Here is a 22214-nt window from a genome sequence, read left to right as displayed (position 1 = left end):
TAACGAAGGCAGATATTTCAAGTATTTAAGTATCATTCTCACGTATTAAGTGGATAAATATAGAATAGAGAATAGAATAGAAACTTAATTGTCACATAACATGTCATATACAGTGAAATGATTGGGACATTATTGGCTCATCAATTTAAAGCTGCTTTCTAATACACAATAATTTACAGCTGTTTACTAATTTGAAGTACCACAAAATGATTTAATATAATCATGTGGAAAAAATGAAGAAAAATTAAGAATAAATATTTACCCAAAGTACTTTTTTAGTATGAAATAGAATAAAATTAAACATAAGGCATAGTTATATGTGACAATCAGTCATAAATTCTTCTGCGCTGTAATAATATTACTTGCTTGGTACTTTTATAAATTAACCCCAAATTTTTCCAGTTCACAATTTTTAAAATTTTCACAGATTTTATTTCCTAGCCTCATATCCACATAAAAAGAGTCTTCTCCAGCAGTTTTAGCCTAAGAGTTGGTTATTTATAGTGAGATTTGTTTCCTGTTTCGTAACCATGCTTGAACAGGTTATTCTCAGAAAGTGGTAGGTTTTGTTTGGAAAATTTAATTGTCTCATAGATACAGATACCTGAAGCAGTCATAAGAGCAAGGGCTTTGAACAGATGTCTGCATGATTGTTTTTTTTCTACACCCGCCACGACACTAATGATTTTTTTCTGTAGCCTATAAGCTCTCTGTAAGTTGTACCATATCTAATCACAGACACAAAATATGTGTAATATACAACTTTTTTGACTGATGTTTCTATTATGCTGCTTATAATATTCATTGCAAGTATTAGACTATTTAACGACACATGACATCTACATGGTCTTATCATGATAAATTCTTGTTTAGCATTACACCCAGAAATTTGATACAGTTTGTGTTAGCAAGGTGATTGTCCTCATACAATATTTCAAGTATATCCTGTACAGCTTGTTTTGTGGTAAAGTGAATGATTTATGTCTTTGTTAGATTTAGTTTCAGACCATTATTTCTCACCCAGGTCTCGATTTCAGCAAGAGCCTGCTGAAGATGGCTATTTAAATCTCTCTTTTCTTGCAACAGACTATCGCTGTCGAGTCATCTGCGTATAGAATTGTATCTGAATGTATGTTAGTCGGCATTTCCTTTATATAAAACAAGAATAATGTAGGCCGAAGATAGATCCTTGTGGGACACCTTGTTTGTCCGTAACAACAAAATTTTCATTTTAAATTTTAATTAAATCCTAGAGTCTCAGACCAAACTCTTCCACTCTCGTTAAATTTCCTCACCCAACGTTGCGGGGCTAAAAGTGTGGTTTCTGTTATCTCGTATGCGTCAAAGTGTTCTTTCCATTCAAAGATCATCACAGGCAAAGAAAGGCTTCGCAATTGTCTAGTGTAGTAGTGTAGTGTGTAAGTGTGCGTGTGTTTTGGGCGCAAGGTAGCAATGTTGTATTAGTTGTTTGGTGCAAAACAGTATATCAGACATGAATTCAACTGTATCATGTATTGTGTTCAGCTTTTATGTGAAAGTGCCGTCATGCAGGACAAAAAATGATTTGCTTTGACGAAGAAGAATTTGCGTAAATGTTATGAAATCTGGTTAATAGTACCGCAATGGCGGACGAAAAGTGGTATTTTTCTAAAGAGCAACTAGGAAACACACCAAGCAGACGATGTGGATATGATATGGACAAAGAATTATCGTATAGACAACAAGCAGCGAACTTTATTCAGGATATGGGTCAAAGGCTGCTTGTGTATCCTTCAGTGCACCATGTTTCTGTCGGCATGTTTCTTTGTGTTTATGTTGTACTTTATTACTGTAGTGAGATGCAGTGAATGCCCAGCATGTACAAATCGTTTTAATATATCATCTAGAGATTATTAACGAGACGATCTTTAAGTTATGGTTTTAGTTCAGATTTCAGGTGCTGCTGACACTTGCTAATCCGAGAAGATAGAGACGACATATCTGTTTGAGTTTCACACTCCTAAGTGTTTTCATTCTTTGAGCTGACTCTTGGCACAGTGGCGGATGGAAGCGTCTGTAAATGCGTTTCCCATATACTGGCGCTCCCAACAGCCACCGCGTCAAATGTTAACTTAGATTGCGTGAATATCTTTATTTATACGCAAACTAAGTTGACATCTGGCGCGGTGGCTGTTGGGAGCAACTGTAAATGGGAAATGCATTTGCGATCGCTTCCCTCAGTCACTGCGCAAAGAGTCAACTTAGTAGCGCGATTAGTGGATCATAAATGACGCTAATAGTTTAGATTATTTACAGGACGCCTTTGACGATAAAGAATGTAAAATATACAGTTCACTGTCTGCCAAGATGATTTTTTTTTTCTAAAGGCTAGTTATTCGTAGTCCATTTTTCCTAAAATTATTTGTAACCATATAATTGAATACTAAACAATTTCAGGTTCTAGATACCAAAGTAGTGTCGTGTTTATACATCTAACTGTGCCTGTGCTATGTGATAATTGTCATTATTCCGTCATAGTTTTTCCATTGTTCGACATTAATATCAGATACACAAAGCTGTTTACTGATAAACTGTGTCGAGGATTTCACCCCTCATTATATACTGCAATATTAAGGTCGTCATTTATGCATACTCTGCTATTCAATCCGTGTTAAATGCAGAATTTCTTACAAATTTTGTGCAAGAAAACTGCACTATAATTGCAAAGCATTCGTGTTTAGGACGTTTCATTTCTGCGTTAGTGCTTTACTATTATTCTGTAGTCCACTGTGTGTGTGTGTGTGTGTGTGTGTGTGTGTGTGTGTGTTTTCTTATTCTTCTCGATATCAAAACATTGCGTGCCGTTGTGTCGTTAATGAGATGTCTTAATCCTAGATTTGAAGGCATATCATTACCATTTCGGAATTATTTCGTGGGACGCTTCTTAAATATTCGCGCCCAGATATACAATAAAATTGTGAATCATGTGACAGTTATCCATATTAACGTAGTGGAACAGATTTGGGTAACCGAAGAGTTAACAATATGTTATCCATTGTGGGAATATAACAAGGGTGTTTGAGTGCTGAACATGTTCCATTAATATCATTGTCACTCACATACTGGCGTTGTTCTGTGAAATTAGTGTTTCTTTAATCTACTTTATTCAAGAAAACTATTCAGTTCAATGTTATTCGCAGATATTGCTGTAGTGTATGTGCATGTATATGGACAACAGCTAGAGATTTCTTTAAAGTGACACATGGTGTTCAACTTTCTCTAGTGCTTCATCTGAGTACAGAGACTGTTTGTCCACAGTAGACAATGTAGGTCAGTATTTATGAATCACAATTATTTGCCTAAAATTGCACTGCATTTGCTATTTGACTGAAAATCTCCTTTGCCATATTTGTGAATGTTGGGATTAATGCTGTAATAACCAGAACTACCATACTGCCATTTTATGTCATTAAGATTGGAAGACTGCAAAATGTTGTGGTTAATTTCCATAAATAAATGATAATGTTTAATCTTTCAGGTGAAATACTTTTTTCCTGCTATGTAATTCATGTGGATATGAAACTCTATGTATGGCACTCTAATTCTTGTACTTAAGTTTTTCTTACCAGTTTATATCACTTAATGCTGTTCTGAGCACTGCAAAAATTGAAAACATTTGCACTGAGGAAAAAAGTGTTTGTGATATATTTAATCCTTGGGTATCCACACATTGTTTCAACTGTTAGGAATGATAAAAGCCTATAATTGAAAGTTAGTTTATCATTTCTACTTTTGTAGATTGGCGGGCCGTATTTATCAGTCTGTCATTCGGTAGTCGATTACATTTATAGCTCAAGTCATGGTTAATTGAAACTGTGCAAGATTTCAATATTTTGTTGGGTATACAACTAGTAACTCTGAGAATTCATACATTGTAGTCCCAAATTATTTTTGTAATGTAATTTGTTTTGTGGGTCTAATTTCTCCCCCCTCCCCTGCTGAGTGTTATAAAGCGGTATGATTTTATGACTTTATTATTATTATTCCCTACGATTTTTCCTGTAACTTTGTCTGGTCACCTAATGTTTATTTTTTGCTTGATTGGTTGTTGGGTTATTTATTGTCACATCTCAGTTTATTGTTGCCACCAGACATGTACATCAAATGTTCTTTATGGCCTGAAATATCCTTATGCAGCATTTAGGCATGTACATGTAATCTTTTTCTCTGTAAATGAGGGGGCATTTTATAATATTGCCGTTTTTAAGAAATTACTGACCGTGACATATGAAATGGAAGGATAATTATACATGGTTTCTAAATATAACAAAATTAATTGTGAGAAATTTGTGTGCCAAGACTAGTGTAACAGTAAACTTGAAAATTTGAAAATTCATGTTAGGCATGCGATATTATTTGTATGGTCATTCCAGAAGGAATGAGTGAAGCATATTTTTTTAACACAAAGAACACCTTGTTAACACAACATACATACTTGTTGGCTTATTGAACCCATAACATCCATTTTAATCCAAGAAACTTTACATGATAGAAAATATTCTATTCAACACAGAAAATATTCTATTCACCAAGTGTTGGCACACTTAACATATTTTGTAATTCACAGGGAAGAAAACATTGAAATTATTTGAGAATTCTGGATATATGTGATCTGGTCCAGGAAGTTGCCAATAAGCTATATGATGGGAGTTCTGTAAATATTTTATAGCTGAACTCCAGGCAATAGAAACCATATATTTAATTTACTTGTGGCTGTTGTAGGGTTTTCAGGACAGGAAACTTTGACCAAAGGCAGTTTGAATTTAATGTTTTGATATTTTTGTACTGACTTGGTTTCAATTACCCATTAAATCATTTGATGTGCTTGCCTGTATGTTGTGGTACTGAAAATGCTTTGATTTTTGCCATTAATGCTCAGAGAAGTTCTTTAAAGTAGAAGTCCTGATTGTGCTTTGAAATGTGTGGGCTTTGACAACAGTAATGTTGCTTTAAACAGCTAGTGGAATTTCTCATAGGATGCTACATTTATCTTTCATGGAATGTGGTTTCTTAAAGTCAACAATGGCTAACATGAAAGTATCACATTTTCACTGTTTACTATGAATTTACCTTAACAGCTTTCATAGTACTCAACTATGCATCAATACAGCAATTGTATACATGCACCGTTTCTATGTGTTTCACTCATTCACGCATTTTCACCGCAATGCAATGGCTGCTGCATCATTGTTTTTGGCAGCAAAGGTGGAAGAACAGCCAAGGAAGCTGGAACATGTTATTAAAGTGGCACACATGTGTTTGCACAGAGACCATCAGCAACCATTGGATACCAAATCTGAGGTAATTTTTTTCCTCTTTCAATAGAGAGTGGTATATTATCCTTGTATTCCTGTGTTGTATTGTTTTTTAAGCTCTCTTGAAAGACGCCTGTTGTTATTGATAAAGTAAGACAGAGGATATATTTACAGTTTTGAGGGATTAATGATATGAGAATTTTGATAGTGAAGTGAATTAAAGGTTAATTAAGAATCAAATATTTGTGCTAGTTAAGAAATTGAACATAATTTGAAAAAAAAAGGGGGGGGGGTTGGCTGGTAATTGTAGGAAATCTGCAATATACCCACTAACTTATCCAGGAGTCATCAGCCCTGTAGACAACGTGTTGCATCAGCAGTCAGTCTGCACTGCATTCTGTCTGTCGTTGTTTCCTCCCAAGTGACTACAGTCAGAACTTCCAAATCTTTCTTTATGTTGTTTTCCACTCTGTTTCTTGGCCTACCCATGGATATTTTTGTTGTAATATGGGCAATGAAAGCTTGATAAGGGAATCAGGTCTCTAGCATACAGATTGTGATACTTACTTATAGCAGTCATTTGCTCTTTTGACATTGTAAAATGTTCGGCTGGTTCATGATGTCACAACTTTTGTTATTATTTCTTGCTGTAGAAGTGTCTCTTTCTCTTACCAGTCTCCATATTCTTCTCATCACATTTCTTTCAAATATTGGAAGCTGTGTCCCTTTTAGCAAGTGTCCAGCTTTCTGAACCATAGGGGATAATGGGACATTTAACAGCATCTTTGTTTCACAAAATGTGATACGGCTTTAGACTTGAACATATCTCTGAGGGCATATAGACATCTGGAGCCAGCATAAATATTGAATCTGTGTGTGTTTTATTACAATAATTGTACCTGCTTCCCAGGTACTTGAACTTGGGTCTGTTAACTGTGAAGTGCTCTTGTGCATATTTGGTTGTGTCCACTTGCATATGTTCCATTTTTGGTTTGTTGATAGGTAGTCCTGCTTAATCTGCTGCTGAGGTGATCCTTTTATACATCTCCCCAAGGTCTTGTTCACTCCTGCTCACTAACAATATGTCATCTGTGTAAGCAAATATCTGAAACCTGCCATCTTCCATTTGTAGCCCATTACTCACTCTTAACTTTGCTCTCTCTCATAAGACTTTCTCCAGGATGAGATTAAATAGTACCCATGGCAGTGCACTTTCTTGTCTTAGCCCAGTTCTCATGGGGAAATATTGAGTGTGCTCATCCAGTTCCTACTATTGCTCTTGAATAACTGATACATACTTTAATTATTTCAGTGAACTTATTTGAGATTTGAAACTCCTTCATGATTTTATAAGGGGTGTTGTGATGAATACTGCAGTGTGAAACCTGTAAAATATACAGTGTATCCCAGGAGGAATGGTCAATATTAAGGGATGCGACAGGAGCTATCATTTGAAGTAACCAGGTCTAATAAACATGGGCTCAAAAATGCATATGTTAAGAGCTATGAGCACTAGTTCATCTTCACTGCTGTGAAACATATCTCTTTTACTCTATAAGTGCTCATAGCTCATAAAGTATTAATTTTAGAGCCATGTTTACTAGACAATTTCTTATCCCAAAATGTGGAAAGCAAAGATCTTTCAGTAGAAGAGATTTGATCTGCAATACCAAAGGTAAAGAAGTGCTCATAGATATTAAGGTATGCATTTTGGAGCCCATGTTTAGCAGACCCTTTTTTTTTGGTCAAGTGGTCATTCCTGTCGTATCCCTGAATATTGCCCATTCCTTTTGGGATACCCTGTATAGTTAATAAATGTGTATATCTTTGTGTAAAATGTGGAATATAGTCAAATTATATCAGGTGATGCTGAGGGAATTAGTTTAGAAATGAGACACTTAAAGTAGATGAATTTTGCTATTTGGGTAGCAAAATAACTGAGGGTGGTCGAAGTAGAGAGGATATAAAATGTAGACTGGCAATGGCAAGGAAAGCACTTCTGAAGAAGGTAAATCTGTTAACATCGACTATAGAGTGAAGTGGCAGGAAGTCTTTTCTGAAAGTATTTGTATGGAGTGTAGCCATGTATGGAGGTGAAACATGGACAATAAATAGTTTGGACAAGCAGAGAATAGAAACAGCTTTCAAAATGTGGTGCGATAGAAGAATGCTGAAGATTGAATGGGTAGATCATGTAACTAATGAGGTGGTACTGAATAGACTTTGTGAGAGAAAAAAAGGAATTTGTGACACAACTTGACTAGAAGAAGGGATCAGTTGGTAGGACATGTTCTGAGGCATCAAGGGATCACCACTTTAGTATGGGAGGGAAGCATCGAGGGTGAAAATCGTAGAGGGAGACCAAGGGATGAATACACTAAGTGGATTCAGAAGGATGTAAGTTGCAGCAGTTACTCGGAGATGAAGAAGCTTGCACAGGATAGAGTTGCACGGAGAGCTGCATCAAACCAGTCTCTGCACCAAAGATAACAACAACAACAACAAATTGAGGTGACAAACAGTTGCTACATGTTTGGTTGTATTGAAAGTATAGTGCAGGAAAACTCCATGTAAGATAATGACTATTGTAAAAGAGTTTGGGAAATGGAAGTTTCTGTTAATGTAACTGACATTAAAGGTATTTGATGAAGAGTATATATACATTTGTATAACAGATGGAACTATGTCACACAGTGAGACCAAATTGTAAGTTGCAGAGAGGCAAGATAACAGTTGACAGAAATATGATATTTTTGCATTATTGTTTGTGACGGAAGTGGTTGTATTGGATGGGCACAGTTCATGTGAGGTACACATGAAAAAGATTGAGGATAAGGAAAAGGTGAAAGTTGAGGGTGGAATGGGCAGCAGGGGAAGAGAGTACTATGCTATATAAAGATTGTCGACATACGACAATGATAGTTACATGTTAGGATTTTTGAAGAGGGCAGGTTAATATAAAATGAACAAGGTAGCGTAGAATGGAAGCAAGGAGTCAGCAAACTGTTGGGGTGGCCGGGGCCAGAGGTAAGTGTAGGGCAAGGACTATCTGAGGTTTATGCCCAGATGGTTGTAAGACTGAAGGAAATGTTAAAGGGAGCAAGAATTTCCACCTATGCAATTATGGTGGCATGAATTGTGAATCACTGTAGCAGACTATTGAGCATTGTGCTGTGTCACTCTTTGATCAAACTGGACTCTCTCTCTCTCTCTCTCTCTCTCTCTCTCTCTCTCTCTCTCTCTAAAACACACACACACACATTATTAGAATTGTACATTAAGAATTTCTTCCATGGAGTTGAAGGAGCTGTAAGATTTCAGTTTGTGTTTGAAATTATTATTATTATTATTATTATTAGTGAATATCCCCACTGGAGAACAATAAGCAGGTGATTTGTCTTTCTTGTGGTTCTTTTTCTTTTACCAAAATTTCTTCATTTTCTCCCCAAAGGCCTTCTTTCTTTCTCTGGTGCACTTTGGTTGGTATGGTTTTGGTTCCCTCTCTGGAATAAACTTCCACTTGTCAATTTTGCTTCTGTCTGATGTGTTTGTTATGTCAGTTTTTTGCTTTTCTCAAATCCTTGTTAATTTCAGTTACCCAAGATATTGATGCTTTAAGGGATGTCACATAGTCCAATAGCTGTTTAGTTAGTCTGTTTCCAGGTAATCTGTGTAGGTGTCCATAGAACTTCATTCGTCTCTTTCTGATGTCTTTCAATGTTTGAAATTAATTTTAGTATATAGTAAATTCTTTACATCACCTGTGTAACTTGTCAAAGGTTTTAATTTGAAGAAAATAAATACTGACATCTGTACTTCTATTAATTACTTCGAGTACTAGTTTTGTGTGTCACTGGCAGCATTTTCAGGCCCCTTATAAATTGACAAAAACAGTCTTACTGTAGACAGCAAATCTGATACGCAACACCAGTTGTAATTACTTAAAATAAATTAACCATGCATATGCTTTGAAGTAAAACAATAGTTTTCGTATTGTAGTAATTATAAAAGCCTTCATTGAAAAATATGCTGGGTCACATCGTACAAACAATGGTATCACATCTAGTGATTGTTCTGTAACTAAACGTCCTGAAGGCAGAGAATCTGTCCCAATACATGTGTATTAAATAATGAGGGGCTGAAATACCGAATGCGTAAAACCTAATAAAGGAATATGTTTTATGCACTCATTATTTCAGCTCCTTACTTTTCAATATTTATAAAGTGAGACAATTCGGTACAGTATGGTCACTGTATGTGATACCATTGTTTGTACGACATGATTCAGCCTATTTTTCAATGAAGGCTTTTCTAATTACTTCAATATGGGAACTTTTACTTTATTTCATAATATTGTGTTGACATTGTATTTTAAGCAGTTTTTATTAATACGTTTAATAGGTACAGGCTAGTCTGTGACCAGTGTTGTATGTCATGCATTTTACTTTGTCTTGTATTTTTTTACTGATGCATATGTATGGTTAATTTAGTTTAAATAATAACTATATGGTATCGATGAGGCTCCGAAACTGGTTGTCAAATAAAATAATTAATAAAAGTACTACTGTTGGTATTTATTTTCTTCAAGTCTTTGACCAGCTGCTGTCCAATTCCATTTACACAAGATGGAACTACAGAAAAATTTTAATGACTGAGTGACAAAAAGTGTAAGTCATTTCTCGTTCTAATATTACATTTATGAATATTGCTGCTGTTCGAAAATTCTGAATCGTTGTTGGCAACAAACTTTCTGAGGTAGTACATCTGGTGTGATACTGGAGAGTATGTCCAACTGTTAAGAGAGCTGTCTAAAAGGGTTTGTAGAGTGGGCAACATATATTATCTGAATTACACACCTTTATCCAGCAGAATAGTAGATGTTAAATGAGTGAGATATCTGGAAGTAAGTCTGTAATATCAGATGCTGGTAGGCAATCAAGGAAGCACCATTGCCTTTTGTTATTGATGTGATGACTTCCTTTGGCCCTTTGTTTGCTTGATCTCTACAAACTGGCATCTAAGATTGTGACGCTGTGTGAGCAAACCGTTTGATATGATGAAACTTGAAGTAATAATTGATTTACATCTCAGCTTACGTCTAACTTTCCTTACTGAAATGTTGGAGCAAGTACAAAAATGGAAGGTGTTATTTCAGCTTATTGCCCATCCAGGTTTTTTGGAGTGTGGGTTAAGGAAAGCAAATAGTTGACCCACAGTTCTCAAGTGCTTTGTAGGGGATGCCAAATTTTGGCCCAGGCACAAGCCAGTTTATTGAGATAATCAGATTGTGACACACTTTGTCAGGCTCCTCTGCTAAGGCTTGTCTGGCTTGAGTGGAACTACCAGAAGCTATGCTACTGCTGGGAAAGCCCAGAGCTTCATTGAGGCGTGCAAAGCCTTCTCCCCCTTGCCTTCCCTCCCCAGCACTGGGGATGCCTACTACAGTAAAATGATGTCCTCCAGGAGGGATATATATAATAACTCTTTCCATATATGGTAGCCGTATCTCTAATAGCATATACAAGGTGAAATAGAACTCCTCTTGGAACCTTCCAGAGATGGTAGTATGCACCAAAACGAGAGAAAGTCTAGTGAACATGGACTCTGAAATGCCTACCTTGAGAGATATGAGCACTTGTTCAGTAGGAGTGATGTGTGTTGCTGAGGTAAAGATGAACAAGTGCTCATAGCTCTTAAGGAATGCACTTTAGAACCCATATTTCCTAGACATTATTTTCTCATTTGATTACATGTATGTTACTTCACAGGATTGAAATCATAATACAGAACACTCTTCTCACTGTTATTGTTACTTCGGCAAATGCTGATAATTACAGTAATTTTATCAATGTTTTTAGAGAGTTTATGACTTACCAAACGAGAAAGCGCTGGTAGATAGACACAATAAAAATAAATACACACAAACACACACACAAAATTTCAAGCTTTCGCAACCAACGATTGCTTCGTCAGGAAAGAGGGAAGGAGAGGGAAAGACGAAAGGATGTGGGTTTTAAGGGAGAGGGTAAGGAGTCATTCCAATCCCGGGAGCGGGAAGACTTACCTTAGGGGGAAAGAAGGGGTATACACTCGCGCGCACACACACACATATCCATCCGCATATACACAGACACAAGCAGACATATTTAAAGGCAAAGAGTTTGGGCAGAGATGTACAACCCTTACAAGTGTCTTTAGCCACTCTATTTGTAAAAACATTACAGTTTTCACATCCTTCCAGTAATGTGTGGTCATAAAGCTTCATATTCCCTGCTACTCCCTGGTATTTGTTTGGCATGACTGATTCTAGTTATCATTAATCATGCAGAGAAAGAAATACTACATTATTACGTTTCATGAAAGAAACTTTTTAACTTTCTTGACATCGAGAACTAACATTCAGGAGATAGTGTTTCAAGATCTGACAAGATATAACTAAAATGTCAAAAAATGCCATCTCATAGGTAGTTAAATCATTTTCTAAAACTTTGAGATGTGGATGTCCCCATCACACTTTGATGCCACACACTTAAAATTATGCCTGTGGGTGATAATTGTAACACATTGCACCCTGCCCACCAGAAAGTCCTCAGTACGATCACAATCCCTCCCCCCCCCCCCCCTTTATGTAGTTCTAGTTCTAGAGAAATAGTTGTATGTGTGTAAGACACCTACCAATCTGCTGTGAGCTAATTGTAAATGATATGCAGTCAGGGAATTCCAAATACACTTTCCATTTCTGACATATTAGTATGTTTTAAATGTACATAGTGGCTACATTGTGAGTTGATTCTAACCTTTGATTAGGTTTAATTTATTTTAAATAATTCAGGAGTAAAGGAGCCCATTTACTGAGTAGCAGAAACGTTGGGTTGTTGATAGGCACAAGCAAAAGAGAAGAAACACTTGCTAACTTTTGGAATAAATTCCTCGTCGATGTAGTGGCTTGGGGAGAGGCAGCAGGTTTGCTGACTAGTAATATGGAAGGGAGGGGTACTGGAGCTTGTGAGGTGTGATGCATGATGAAGGTGACATGGATTGGGAGAGGGTCACTAGACAGAGGAAGGGGAAGCTATTGGGTGGGGGATGTGGGGAGTGGGTTAGTGGAGGTTGGGACCAGGAGGGCTACAGGAGGAGCTGGTGTGTGGGAATGATAACTTCTGCACAGTCCAGAAAAGCTGCTTGTGGAGGGTAGAATCCAATTGGCCCAGGTTGTGAAGCAGCCATTGAAATAGGGCATATTGTGCTGAGCCGCATGTTGTGCTATTGGGTGGTCAACTTCATGCCTGGCTACTGTCTGGTGGTGGCCATTAATACTGGTCAACAACTGTGTGGTTGTTATACCTACATAAGAAGCTGTGCAGTGATTGTAGCAGAGTTGATATATGAAATGGGTGCTTTCTCAGGTAGCCCTGCCTCTGATAGGGTAGGATAAGCTTGTGACAAGACTGGAGCAGAAAGTGCTGGGTGGATGGATTGAACAGGCTTTGCACCTTGTATTTCACAGGGATATGATAGCTCTGACAAGGTATTGTGAGTGGGACTAGCATAGGAATGACCAGGATGTCATATTTCTAGATTTCCAGAAGGCATTTGACACCACTCCTCACAAGCGACTACTAATCAAATTGCTTGCATATGGAGTATCATCTCAGTTGCGTGAATGGATTTGTGATTTCCTCTCAGGGAGGTCACAGTTCGTAGTGATAGACAGTAAATCATCGAGTAGAATAGAAGTGCTATCTGGCATTCTGCAAGGTAGTGTCAAAGGCCCTCTGCTGTTCCTGATATGCATAAATGATCTAGGTGATAATCTGAGCAGCCCCCTTAGATTGTTTGCAGATGACGCTGTAATTTACCATCTAGTAAAATCATCAGACGATCAATTCCAATTACAAAATGATCTATAGAGAATTTCTGTATGGTGCGAAAATTGACAATTGGCACTAAACAAAGAAAAGTGTGAGGTCATCCATATGGGTACTAAAAGAAATTTGATAAATCTTGGCTATATGATAAATTGCACAAATCTAAGGGCTGTCAATTTGACTAAATACCTAGGAATTACAATTACGAGCAACTTAAATTGGAAAGACCACATAGATAATATTGTGGAGAAGGCGAAACAAAGACTGTGCTTTGTTAGCAGAACACTTGGAAGATGCGACAAACCCACTAAAGAGACAGCCTACATTACAATTGTCTATTCTCTGCTGGAATGTTGCTGCACGGTGTGGGATCCTTACCAGATAGGATTGACAGAGGACATTGAGAAAGTGCAAAGAAGGGCAGCTCGTTTCGTGTTATCGCACAACAGGGGTGAGAGTGTCACTGATATGATGTGCGAGTTGGGGTGGCAGTCACTGAAACAAAGGCAGTTTTCTTTGCGGCAAGATCTATTTACGAAATTTCAATCACCAACTTTCTCTTCTGAATGTGAAAATATTTTGTTGACACCCACCTACGTAGGGAGAAATGATCATCATAATAAAATAATAGAAATCAGAGCTTGAACGGAAAGATTTGGGTGTTCCTTTTTCCCACACACCATTCGAGAGTGGAATGGTAGAGAAGTAGTATGAAAATGGTTCGATGAACCCTCTGCCAGGCACTTAAGTGTGAATTGCAGAGTAACCATGTAGATGTTGATGTTGTGTAGCTTTGGTGGCCAATGGAATACCACTTTAGGATGGGTGGGGATGGTCTTGGGTAGGGTGTCCCTCATTTCCAGGTATAATGGTAGTGAATCAAAGCCCTCGCAAGCAATATGCTCCAGTTGTTCCTGTCCAGGCTGATACTGTGTGACAAGGGGGTGCTCCTTTGTAGCTGATTGTTTGGGGTGATGGGAGGATTAGGAATGTGTGAGGATATGGTATTGGAACTCACAAAATAGAAAAGAGGCTGCACAGAAGGCAGTAGAGGCAGGAGGAGGGTAATAAGTTGCTTAGCTTTTGAATAAAGTCTATTTTAGTGTGTGCAACACACACAGAAACACACATTCCTTCTCTCTTACATGTACATAGTTGTCTCCTGAGACTGCAGACCAGCTCAGAAGAAGAAGAAAATGAATTTTTATCATCATTTGGTGATTTATCAGATAATGTACCAATTCATCTGGTTAGGAGTAGTGTGATAATATCTGTCCACCATCAGCATGTAGGCTTTCTGTAGGTTGACTGAAACTTCCACTTACCACTTGATGGTGGTGAAGTGGTAGCGAACAGATCTGTAGTCGAAATTAATTACAAGAGGAGGGATAAAAGTTCTTGCTAAGAAATCATGATTTGAAAATTGGTTTTCAACACGCGTTGAAGTTCAGGACTATTTTTAGGTATATTTTACTGCTAAGAATATTGTTCTAAAGATCCAGCAAACTGTTTTTTACCAGAGAAACCTGTTGGAAACAACCCACTTCCCTGATTCACAAGAGAGTTTCCACTCTTCATGATGGCCCATGTTACATGCAACATACAACTTTGTCCCACATATGTAGCTTTTTGTATTGTGCCTTGTTTGGAGTAATGTCACACTGAAAAAAACTAATAATTACATATTTCAATAGCTGTTTTTTCCCCTTGTAATTTGTAATGTTTGTGGTGGGTATTGGAAATAGCATTCTCAGATCCTCATAAACCAATCCTGAATACTCTCTTAAACAGACTGCAGAAGACCTTCTTTATTTTTTAAGTTTTGAATTTACACAAATTACTGCCTGCTCTTACTATACCTGTAAGTAGTTTTTGGAGTGAGGTTATATTTTCATTAATAAGAGCCAATATACACTAAAGTTGTAATAAATAGATAATGGTATTTCAATTTGCAATTTAATTTGCTCCATGTGTTATAAAACTTCTGTTGTACTTTCATCCCAGATGCTGCCTGCCTTCCCCACTGTATGTTTCCCATGTCAGTGTGTGTCAAATATGATTCGAGAAACTTCTTCCTCAATGTTGTGTCATTGACACAACATATTTTAGTTGTTGAGTGATGCTTTGTTTCATGTACTAACTTTTCTTTGAATTGTGTAATTTTTCTGCTATGTATTAAGAGTTTCTTACTTTGTTCTGCAGGATCATTGTTGTTCCTCACAGCATTTCTGTTTATTTGTTTCGTCTGTGGGCATGTATTTCAGAAAGCTGTTACGTCTTTTTAGTATTTTTTGTGGAGTTTTACCTGTTACCATTACAAATGAACTGTCATAAACTACTACTAAGCAGTCAGGTTAAACAGAGCATGTAATGTGCTATACACCTGTTTGTCTGCCTTCTTAAATAAGTATGTTTCCTTCCCTATTACAGATACAAGCACATCATTTGTTCATACACATTTGTTTGCAGTGAGGAGACAGTGACAGTAATTTACAACTACACAAGATAAGACAAAAGAATTAGCAATAGATGTCATTATTAAATTTTTGAATAGTGTTCACTGTGACTAGAAAGAATGTCATTTACATTTTAGTAGATTTTTTCTCCATTTTCATTTTATTTCTGCTACCTTCAAGTTTTCCAGTTAACTCTCAATTGTGGTAAAATGCAGTTGGTAATTTTATATTTTTAACTGTACTCATGCCAGTGCACCATTACAAATAGGAATGTGGCCAGATTTGAAGCTGTGAAGCTTCTAGTTCTGAAGGAAGCATACCATGTATCAGTTAATGTGAACAAGTTGGATATTTAATTTGCAGGTGAAATTTTTTGTAGAATGTGACAGATACATGCAGAAGGATGAACAATTTGTTCTGTATGTGGAATTCATGAAGTTTCTATTGTGAAAGGGTCTCATGACTTCTTCATGATAATAAGCTTAATTTTATTAAATGGTGATACTTATTGACTGGCAATGTCCTACACAGTGATGAACTAGAATGTGTGTAATATCTGTTGCTGGGTGTCTGCTTAGGTACTCACGCTCAGCTCATTTGTGACTAGTGTTTGTGCAGTTCAGCCACACAAGTTATGATACTGAAACCACTGTATTTCTAGCTGCAGAATCATCATCTTTATCATTTATTGCACACGAACAGGTCTTTTAGGCTCCTGACAGAAGACACATACAAAATACATAAATATAAAACATAACAAAATGATCAACACATCCAGTCCACAAATTGTGACTGAATAGAATTGTGACATTACAAAAATTGATTACATATGTTTGCCCATTTACTTCTGTCTTGGGCATCCTCAGTGCTGGCTGTTGGATCTGCTCTTTCCAGGTCACTAAAGTTCTGTCTTTTCACCTCATTCGTGGACAGCCTCTTGGATGTCTACCAGTTAGCTGATTTACTAATACTGTGTTAGGGAGAGTACCCTCTGCTTGGAGAGCATGCCCTTCCCACTGTAGTCAAATTTTCTTCACTGCCTCGCTTTTATTTGACAATATTGACCTCAAGTACTGGAATGTTTTGACTCTTTCAAAATTGTCAACATCTGTGCTGATGTTATCCATATTGTTTTGTTGACAAGAGTACCATATACTTCGCTTTATCATAGTGGACCAGTAACCTTAGGTTGGTTGTATAGATTCAGAGTTTTGCCCACAAAATTCACACAAATATGCGCCTACAGTTCTTCCAAGCAGTGGTTTTAGATGACTGAGAGTGGTGTAAACTTCATATCCTATCTCCAGCAGTGAGATCCTTCAGTAATTACACCATTTTGTGGCAGTGTCCATTTTAAAAATCAGGCATATAGTTGCCTTTTTCCATTCTGCAGGTGTTTCTTCTGCTGACCATATTTGTACTAAGCTATCTCATACCTTCTATCACAGCTTCCCCTTCCCTGTACTGAAAAAATGCTGCAGTGATGGCACTACTGCCTGGAACCTTATTGTTTTTAAGGGCCTTCAGCATATTTTTATCTCACCTCTTGCTGGCTGAGGGACTACTTCTTCCATCACCTGTAATCTCTGCAGTTCTTTGGCTTCTACCAGATTTTCAGGATTTATTACTTTGTCAAAACATCTTCCAAAGGTATCTGCTTGCTCCACTGAAGGAACCAGTGTTTACTCATCATCTCCTAGGATTAAAGTTTGTGGTCTGTAAATGCCTCCTACAAAACTTGTTAGGTGAAAGTAGTAGTGAGATAATTTCTTTGAATTTTCAATTTGCTTCAGTAGGTGTTTGCCATATCCTCATTTCTTCTGCCATAAGATTCTGTCTAACTGAAAAAAAAGGGCTCCTACACAAATATACTGTGACCAATTACTACTTGTGCCAGGCGAGGACCTGAACCAGGATTTCTTGCTTTTCATGAGTAACATCCTGTATGTATCTAGAGAGAGGGGCACAGGAAGTAGTTACAGAAATGGAAATGTGTGGCTCATTACTTAGCCATGCAAGTGTGTCATTTTTAGTGTGGTGGTACAGGTACTCCTCTAAATATGTAGCAACAATTCTGTGATCTGATAAATAATTAAGGAGTGTATCCTGTGAAAACTGCGGGGAAGTGTCTAGAGACTTCTATACCCATGGCACTCGTCAGTTCTGTATTGTACAGTTACTGAGTTACAGTAAAGAACTTTCTGAGTGGAGATTACAATCATACAACACTTTTTAACATATTGCAGGGCATATAAGATTATTTTGCCTAAATCATTAGGAAATTGCATGGAAGAAGTTGGGCAGCACAGGTTAGTTTTCCCTCCACTGATGTGGCAAGAATATTTAATATACTCCAAAAATGTGTTAACCTAGTAAAACTAATCTGTGGGATACTGAAATCCATAAAAGAACTTACAAGGGTGGTTTGAAAAGTTCTCGGAATTGAATAGAAAAAAGTACTTACATCAGTGAAACTTTTTTTATTTTTCAGTGTAGTCTCCTTGTAGATTAATGCACTTGATCCTATGTTGTCCCAGTGCCTCGATCCCATCTCGAAATTGAGTTTCCTCCAGGCCTGCAAAATAATTGTCAACTCTAGCTATCAATTCTTCATTTGAAGTGAATCTTCATCCACCAAGAAAAATTTTCAGTTTTGGGAAGAGATGGAAGTCTGACGGAACCATATCAGGTGAATAAGGCGGGTGTGGCAACAAGTCATACCTTAGTTTGTGTAATTTCACCAGGGCAATGGCACATGTGTGGGAGCCCCCATTGTCTTGTCGCAGCACCCATTTTGCAGTTAATTTCTTCATTTCTAATTCTTCAGTTAAAATGTGATATACCCTTTCAGATGACATCTTCCAAGCATGAGCAATTTCTTACACTTTCAATTGGCGATCCTCCATGACCATTTTGTACAGTTTTGCAATGATTTTTTGAGTAGTGACACATCTTGGCCGATCACTGTGTGGTTCATCATCTAAGCTCTCCTGACCAAATGTAAATTTATTTGTCCACTTGGCAACAGTTGAATATGAAGGAGCAGAGTCCCCCAGTGTATTCTGGAAATCAGCATGAATGGCCTTTGCTTTCGTATCTTTCTCTACGAAGTACTTAATCACTGCTCGAATCTTGATTTCCCCCCCCCCCCCCCCCATCTTCACAAATCACTATGCAGTAACAACAACAGAGCCACATCACTGCCACAGCTCTCTTCCAAGAGTACTGACATTGCATGTGTTTACAGGCAACAGTCCAATGAATATTACATGAACAACTCGTTGCGCCAGTGCTGACCTCTCGTGGTGATTCCGAGAACTTTTCAAACCACCCTCGTATAAACAGAACCCTTCTTGTAGAAAAAGCTTCAACAATTTACGTGTTGGAACACTGGTGTATTCATGTTTCATATGTTGAAAATGAGGGATGGAGAGGGATAGGGGTAAAGAACAGACAACTTGTGCGGTTTGTGGGCAGCCTGATCAAGAGTTAGGATTAATCCTATAATCTCCACTGACATGCATCAACTAGGAAATCATGCCTTTTGAGATAAGTATTGTCCAGTATTTGCTAACGATGATAAAATGTATACAAGCACTCTGAAGTGAAGATGATATGCACTGTTCTGCATTGAACAGTTTTTGCACTAGTTTCCACTGCCACTCCCCCCAAAAATAATTATTTCAATGGCAAGCACATTTTTGCAGATTCAGGCTGCTGAAACATCAATAAAACTTCATGACCTTTATATAAACAAACTGTTATCTCTGAACAAACACCAGTAAGCACAACACTGATAGTGTTTCAGAAGTTCCTATCACTTAATATCAAAAACAGTATTAACACCACCTCCAGAAGGAAGAGTTTCTCTGCCTCCCCATCAGAAGGCAAAATTGTTTGGATAAAAGTGAAAATTGTTGAGAAAAAATCACTCGGGAAATAGAAGCCTCCCTGTTGTTAGTTTAAACCCTAAGAAACTGCATTCCTTAGAGTTATTTTTAAAGAGTTGGTTTATTCATGAGAGCAGTTTGTAGCATTTTATCAACAGTAAGGAATTCACTGAAGTATTATATATGGCAGACTTTTCCATCTTGTACTAATTTTCTGTGACAGATGAATAGGACAGTTTAAACAGCAGTCAGATAAACTATTCATATAATTTATACACTGAAATTTAGTTTGTGACAACTTTTAATTAATACACTATGAAAGAACACTAGGCTCTCCACCCACGTCTATATAATGGACCTTGTAACCAACATGAGTGCTGAATCTGGTCAGGTGCCTTTTGTCAGGTCATGAACATGATTAAAAGATGTGGTTTGTTCCTCAGTCGACAGATATTTGTGCCAAAGCCCATCAGGCTGACAAGTACAGTTATATGCAGAAGCAAAAAAGCTAAGAGAGATCCTACAAAAGAAATAAGTCAAAGATGTATAGGTTTTACACGAGTTGGTACAAATTTTCAGTATGGCTCCTGAAGCAGCTTAGATGTATTTTAAAAAATAGTGCTATTAAATTGTTTTGTAATATTTCAGTTGAACAGTGAAACAAGGAGGGAAGTTCAATGGGCTGCTCGTTTTTTGCTGAACTTGGGCTCTAGGTTAACCATCCTAATGAATTCAGTGAATTTTTTTTTTTTTAAAATAGCTCCATGCGATAGACAGGCTTCTTGAGCTGATGACAAATTAGCATGTAATATTTCTCATAATATTTTATGCTTTTAGTACTCTACAGTTGATATAGCAAATGTAGCTGTCATTCCATGGCAAGTGGTCTAGAGGTTCCTACATGACCATCACGTATTTTGATCTAATTTTGTATGAGTATTTGCATATGTTCCCAGCATTTGGATATGTTCCCAGTAAACATGGTAAAGTCTCAGGATCGCCGATTCAATGCTTCTGGATATACAGGGTGATTCAAAAAGAATACTACAACTTTAGGAATTTAAAACTCTGCAACGACAAAAGGCAGAGCTAAGCACTATCTGTCGGCGAATTAAGGGAGCTATAAAGTTTCATTTAGTTGTACATTTGTTCGCTTGAGCGCTGTTGACTAGGCGTCAGCGTCAGTTGATGCTAAGATGGCGACCGCTCAACAGAAAGCTTTTTGTGTTATTGAGTACGGCAGAAGTGAATCGACGACAGTTGTTCAGCGTGCATTTCGAACGAAGTATGGTGTTAAACCTCCTGATAGGTGGTGTATTAAATGTTGGTATAAACAGTTTACAGAGAGTGGGTGTTTGTGCAAAGGGAAAAGTTCTGGACGGCCGAGAACGAGTGATGAAAATGTAGCACGCATCCAGCAAGCATTTGTTCGCAGCCCAGGGAAATCGACTCGCAGAGCTAGCAGAGAGCTGCAAATTCCACAATCAACTGTATGGAGAGTCCTACGAAAAAGGTTAGTTATGAAACCTGAACGTCAACTACCCGAGGCGATGGATCGGCGGCCAGGCAGCCCGTGACAGAGCACTTCATCACTGGCCTCCAAGAAGCCCTGATCTTACCCCCTGCGATTTTTTCTTATGGGGGTATGTTAAGGATATGGTGTTTCGGCCACCTCTCCCAGCCACCATTGATGATTTGAAACGAGAAATAACAGCAGCTATCCAAACTGTTACGCCTGATATGCTACAGAGAGTGTGGAACGAGTTGGAGTATCGGGTTGATATTGCTCGAGTGTCTGGAGGGGGCCATATTGAACATCTCTGAACTTGTTTTTGAGTGAAAAAAAACCTTTTTAAATACTCTTTGTAATGATGTATAACAGAAGGTTATATTATGTTTCTTTCATTAAATACACATTTTTAAAGTTGTGGTATTCTTTTTGAATCACCCTGTATAGTCATTTGTTTGACCCCATAGCACAGCTATGGGGTCATGGGAATTTTCTGCAAATTTGACACACACAATCTCCGGCAGTATTTTCTTGAAAGAAATGAAGTTAGGCCATTTTGTACAACTTTTTGCACAAGCCAAGTAATAAAGAGATTTCTTGATCAATTTTCATATGGAGAGTTTGAACTAAAGTTGGTCGAAAAAACATAAAAGACGTTTAGCTTTTAGTTCCTCCAGAAGGAATTGCGGGCTAAACTCGATTCGTTGCACATAACAGCATATCAATACAAGGACTTACAATATAAAATTTCATTCTCCTTCTGCTATCCTGTAGTTCGCAAGTTGAGGACAAAGTTGATGATTTTTCTTAAACACTGTGCGCACGGGTGTGGGCGTGGGCGTCTCACAGGTGGGTTTCTACATCTACATACATACTCTGCAATCCACCATTCGGTGTGTGGCGGAGGGTACCTAGTACCACAACTAGCATCTTCTCTACTTGTTCCACTCGCAAACAGAATGAGGGAAAAAATGACTGTCTATATGCCTCTGTACGAGCCCTACTCTCTTTTATCTTATCTTTGTGGTCTTTCTGCGAAATGTAAGTTGGCGGCAGTAAAATTGTACTGCAGTCAGCCTCAAATGCTGGTTCTCTAAATTTCCTCAGTAGTGATTCACGAAAAGAATGGCTCGTTTCCTCTAGAGACTCCCACCCGAGTCCCTGAAGCATTTCCGTAAACTCGCGTGATGATCAAA

General features: G+C 37.7%; 1 protein-coding gene across 3 annotated transcripts in view; it reads left to right on the top strand.

Moving 5' to 3' along the window:
- The first annotated feature begins 1435 nt into the window (after positions 1-1435).
- LOC124721986 (cyclin-T-like) overlaps positions 1436-22214 on the top strand; it is a 117068-nt gene continuing 96289 nt past the window's right edge. For all 3 annotated transcript variants that reach the window (XM_047247157.1, XM_047247156.1, XM_047247155.1), the window contains exons 1-2: positions 1436-1765; positions 5127-5340. In XM_047247157.1, coding sequence (XP_047103113.1) covers positions 1623-1765; positions 5127-5340 — 357 coding nt within the window. In that variant the 5' untranslated portion in view covers positions 1436-1622. The remainder of the gene's footprint in view (positions 1766-5126; positions 5341-22214) is intronic.

The sequence above is a fragment of the Schistocerca piceifrons genome, chromosome X, assembly GCF_021461385.2.
Source record: "Schistocerca piceifrons isolate TAMUIC-IGC-003096 chromosome X, iqSchPice1.1, whole genome shotgun sequence".
NCBI lineage: Eukaryota > Metazoa > Arthropoda > Insecta > Orthoptera > Acrididae > Schistocerca > Schistocerca piceifrons.
Note: the sequence above shows the minus strand (reverse complement) of the source record. Positions and strands in the feature narration are given on the sequence as shown.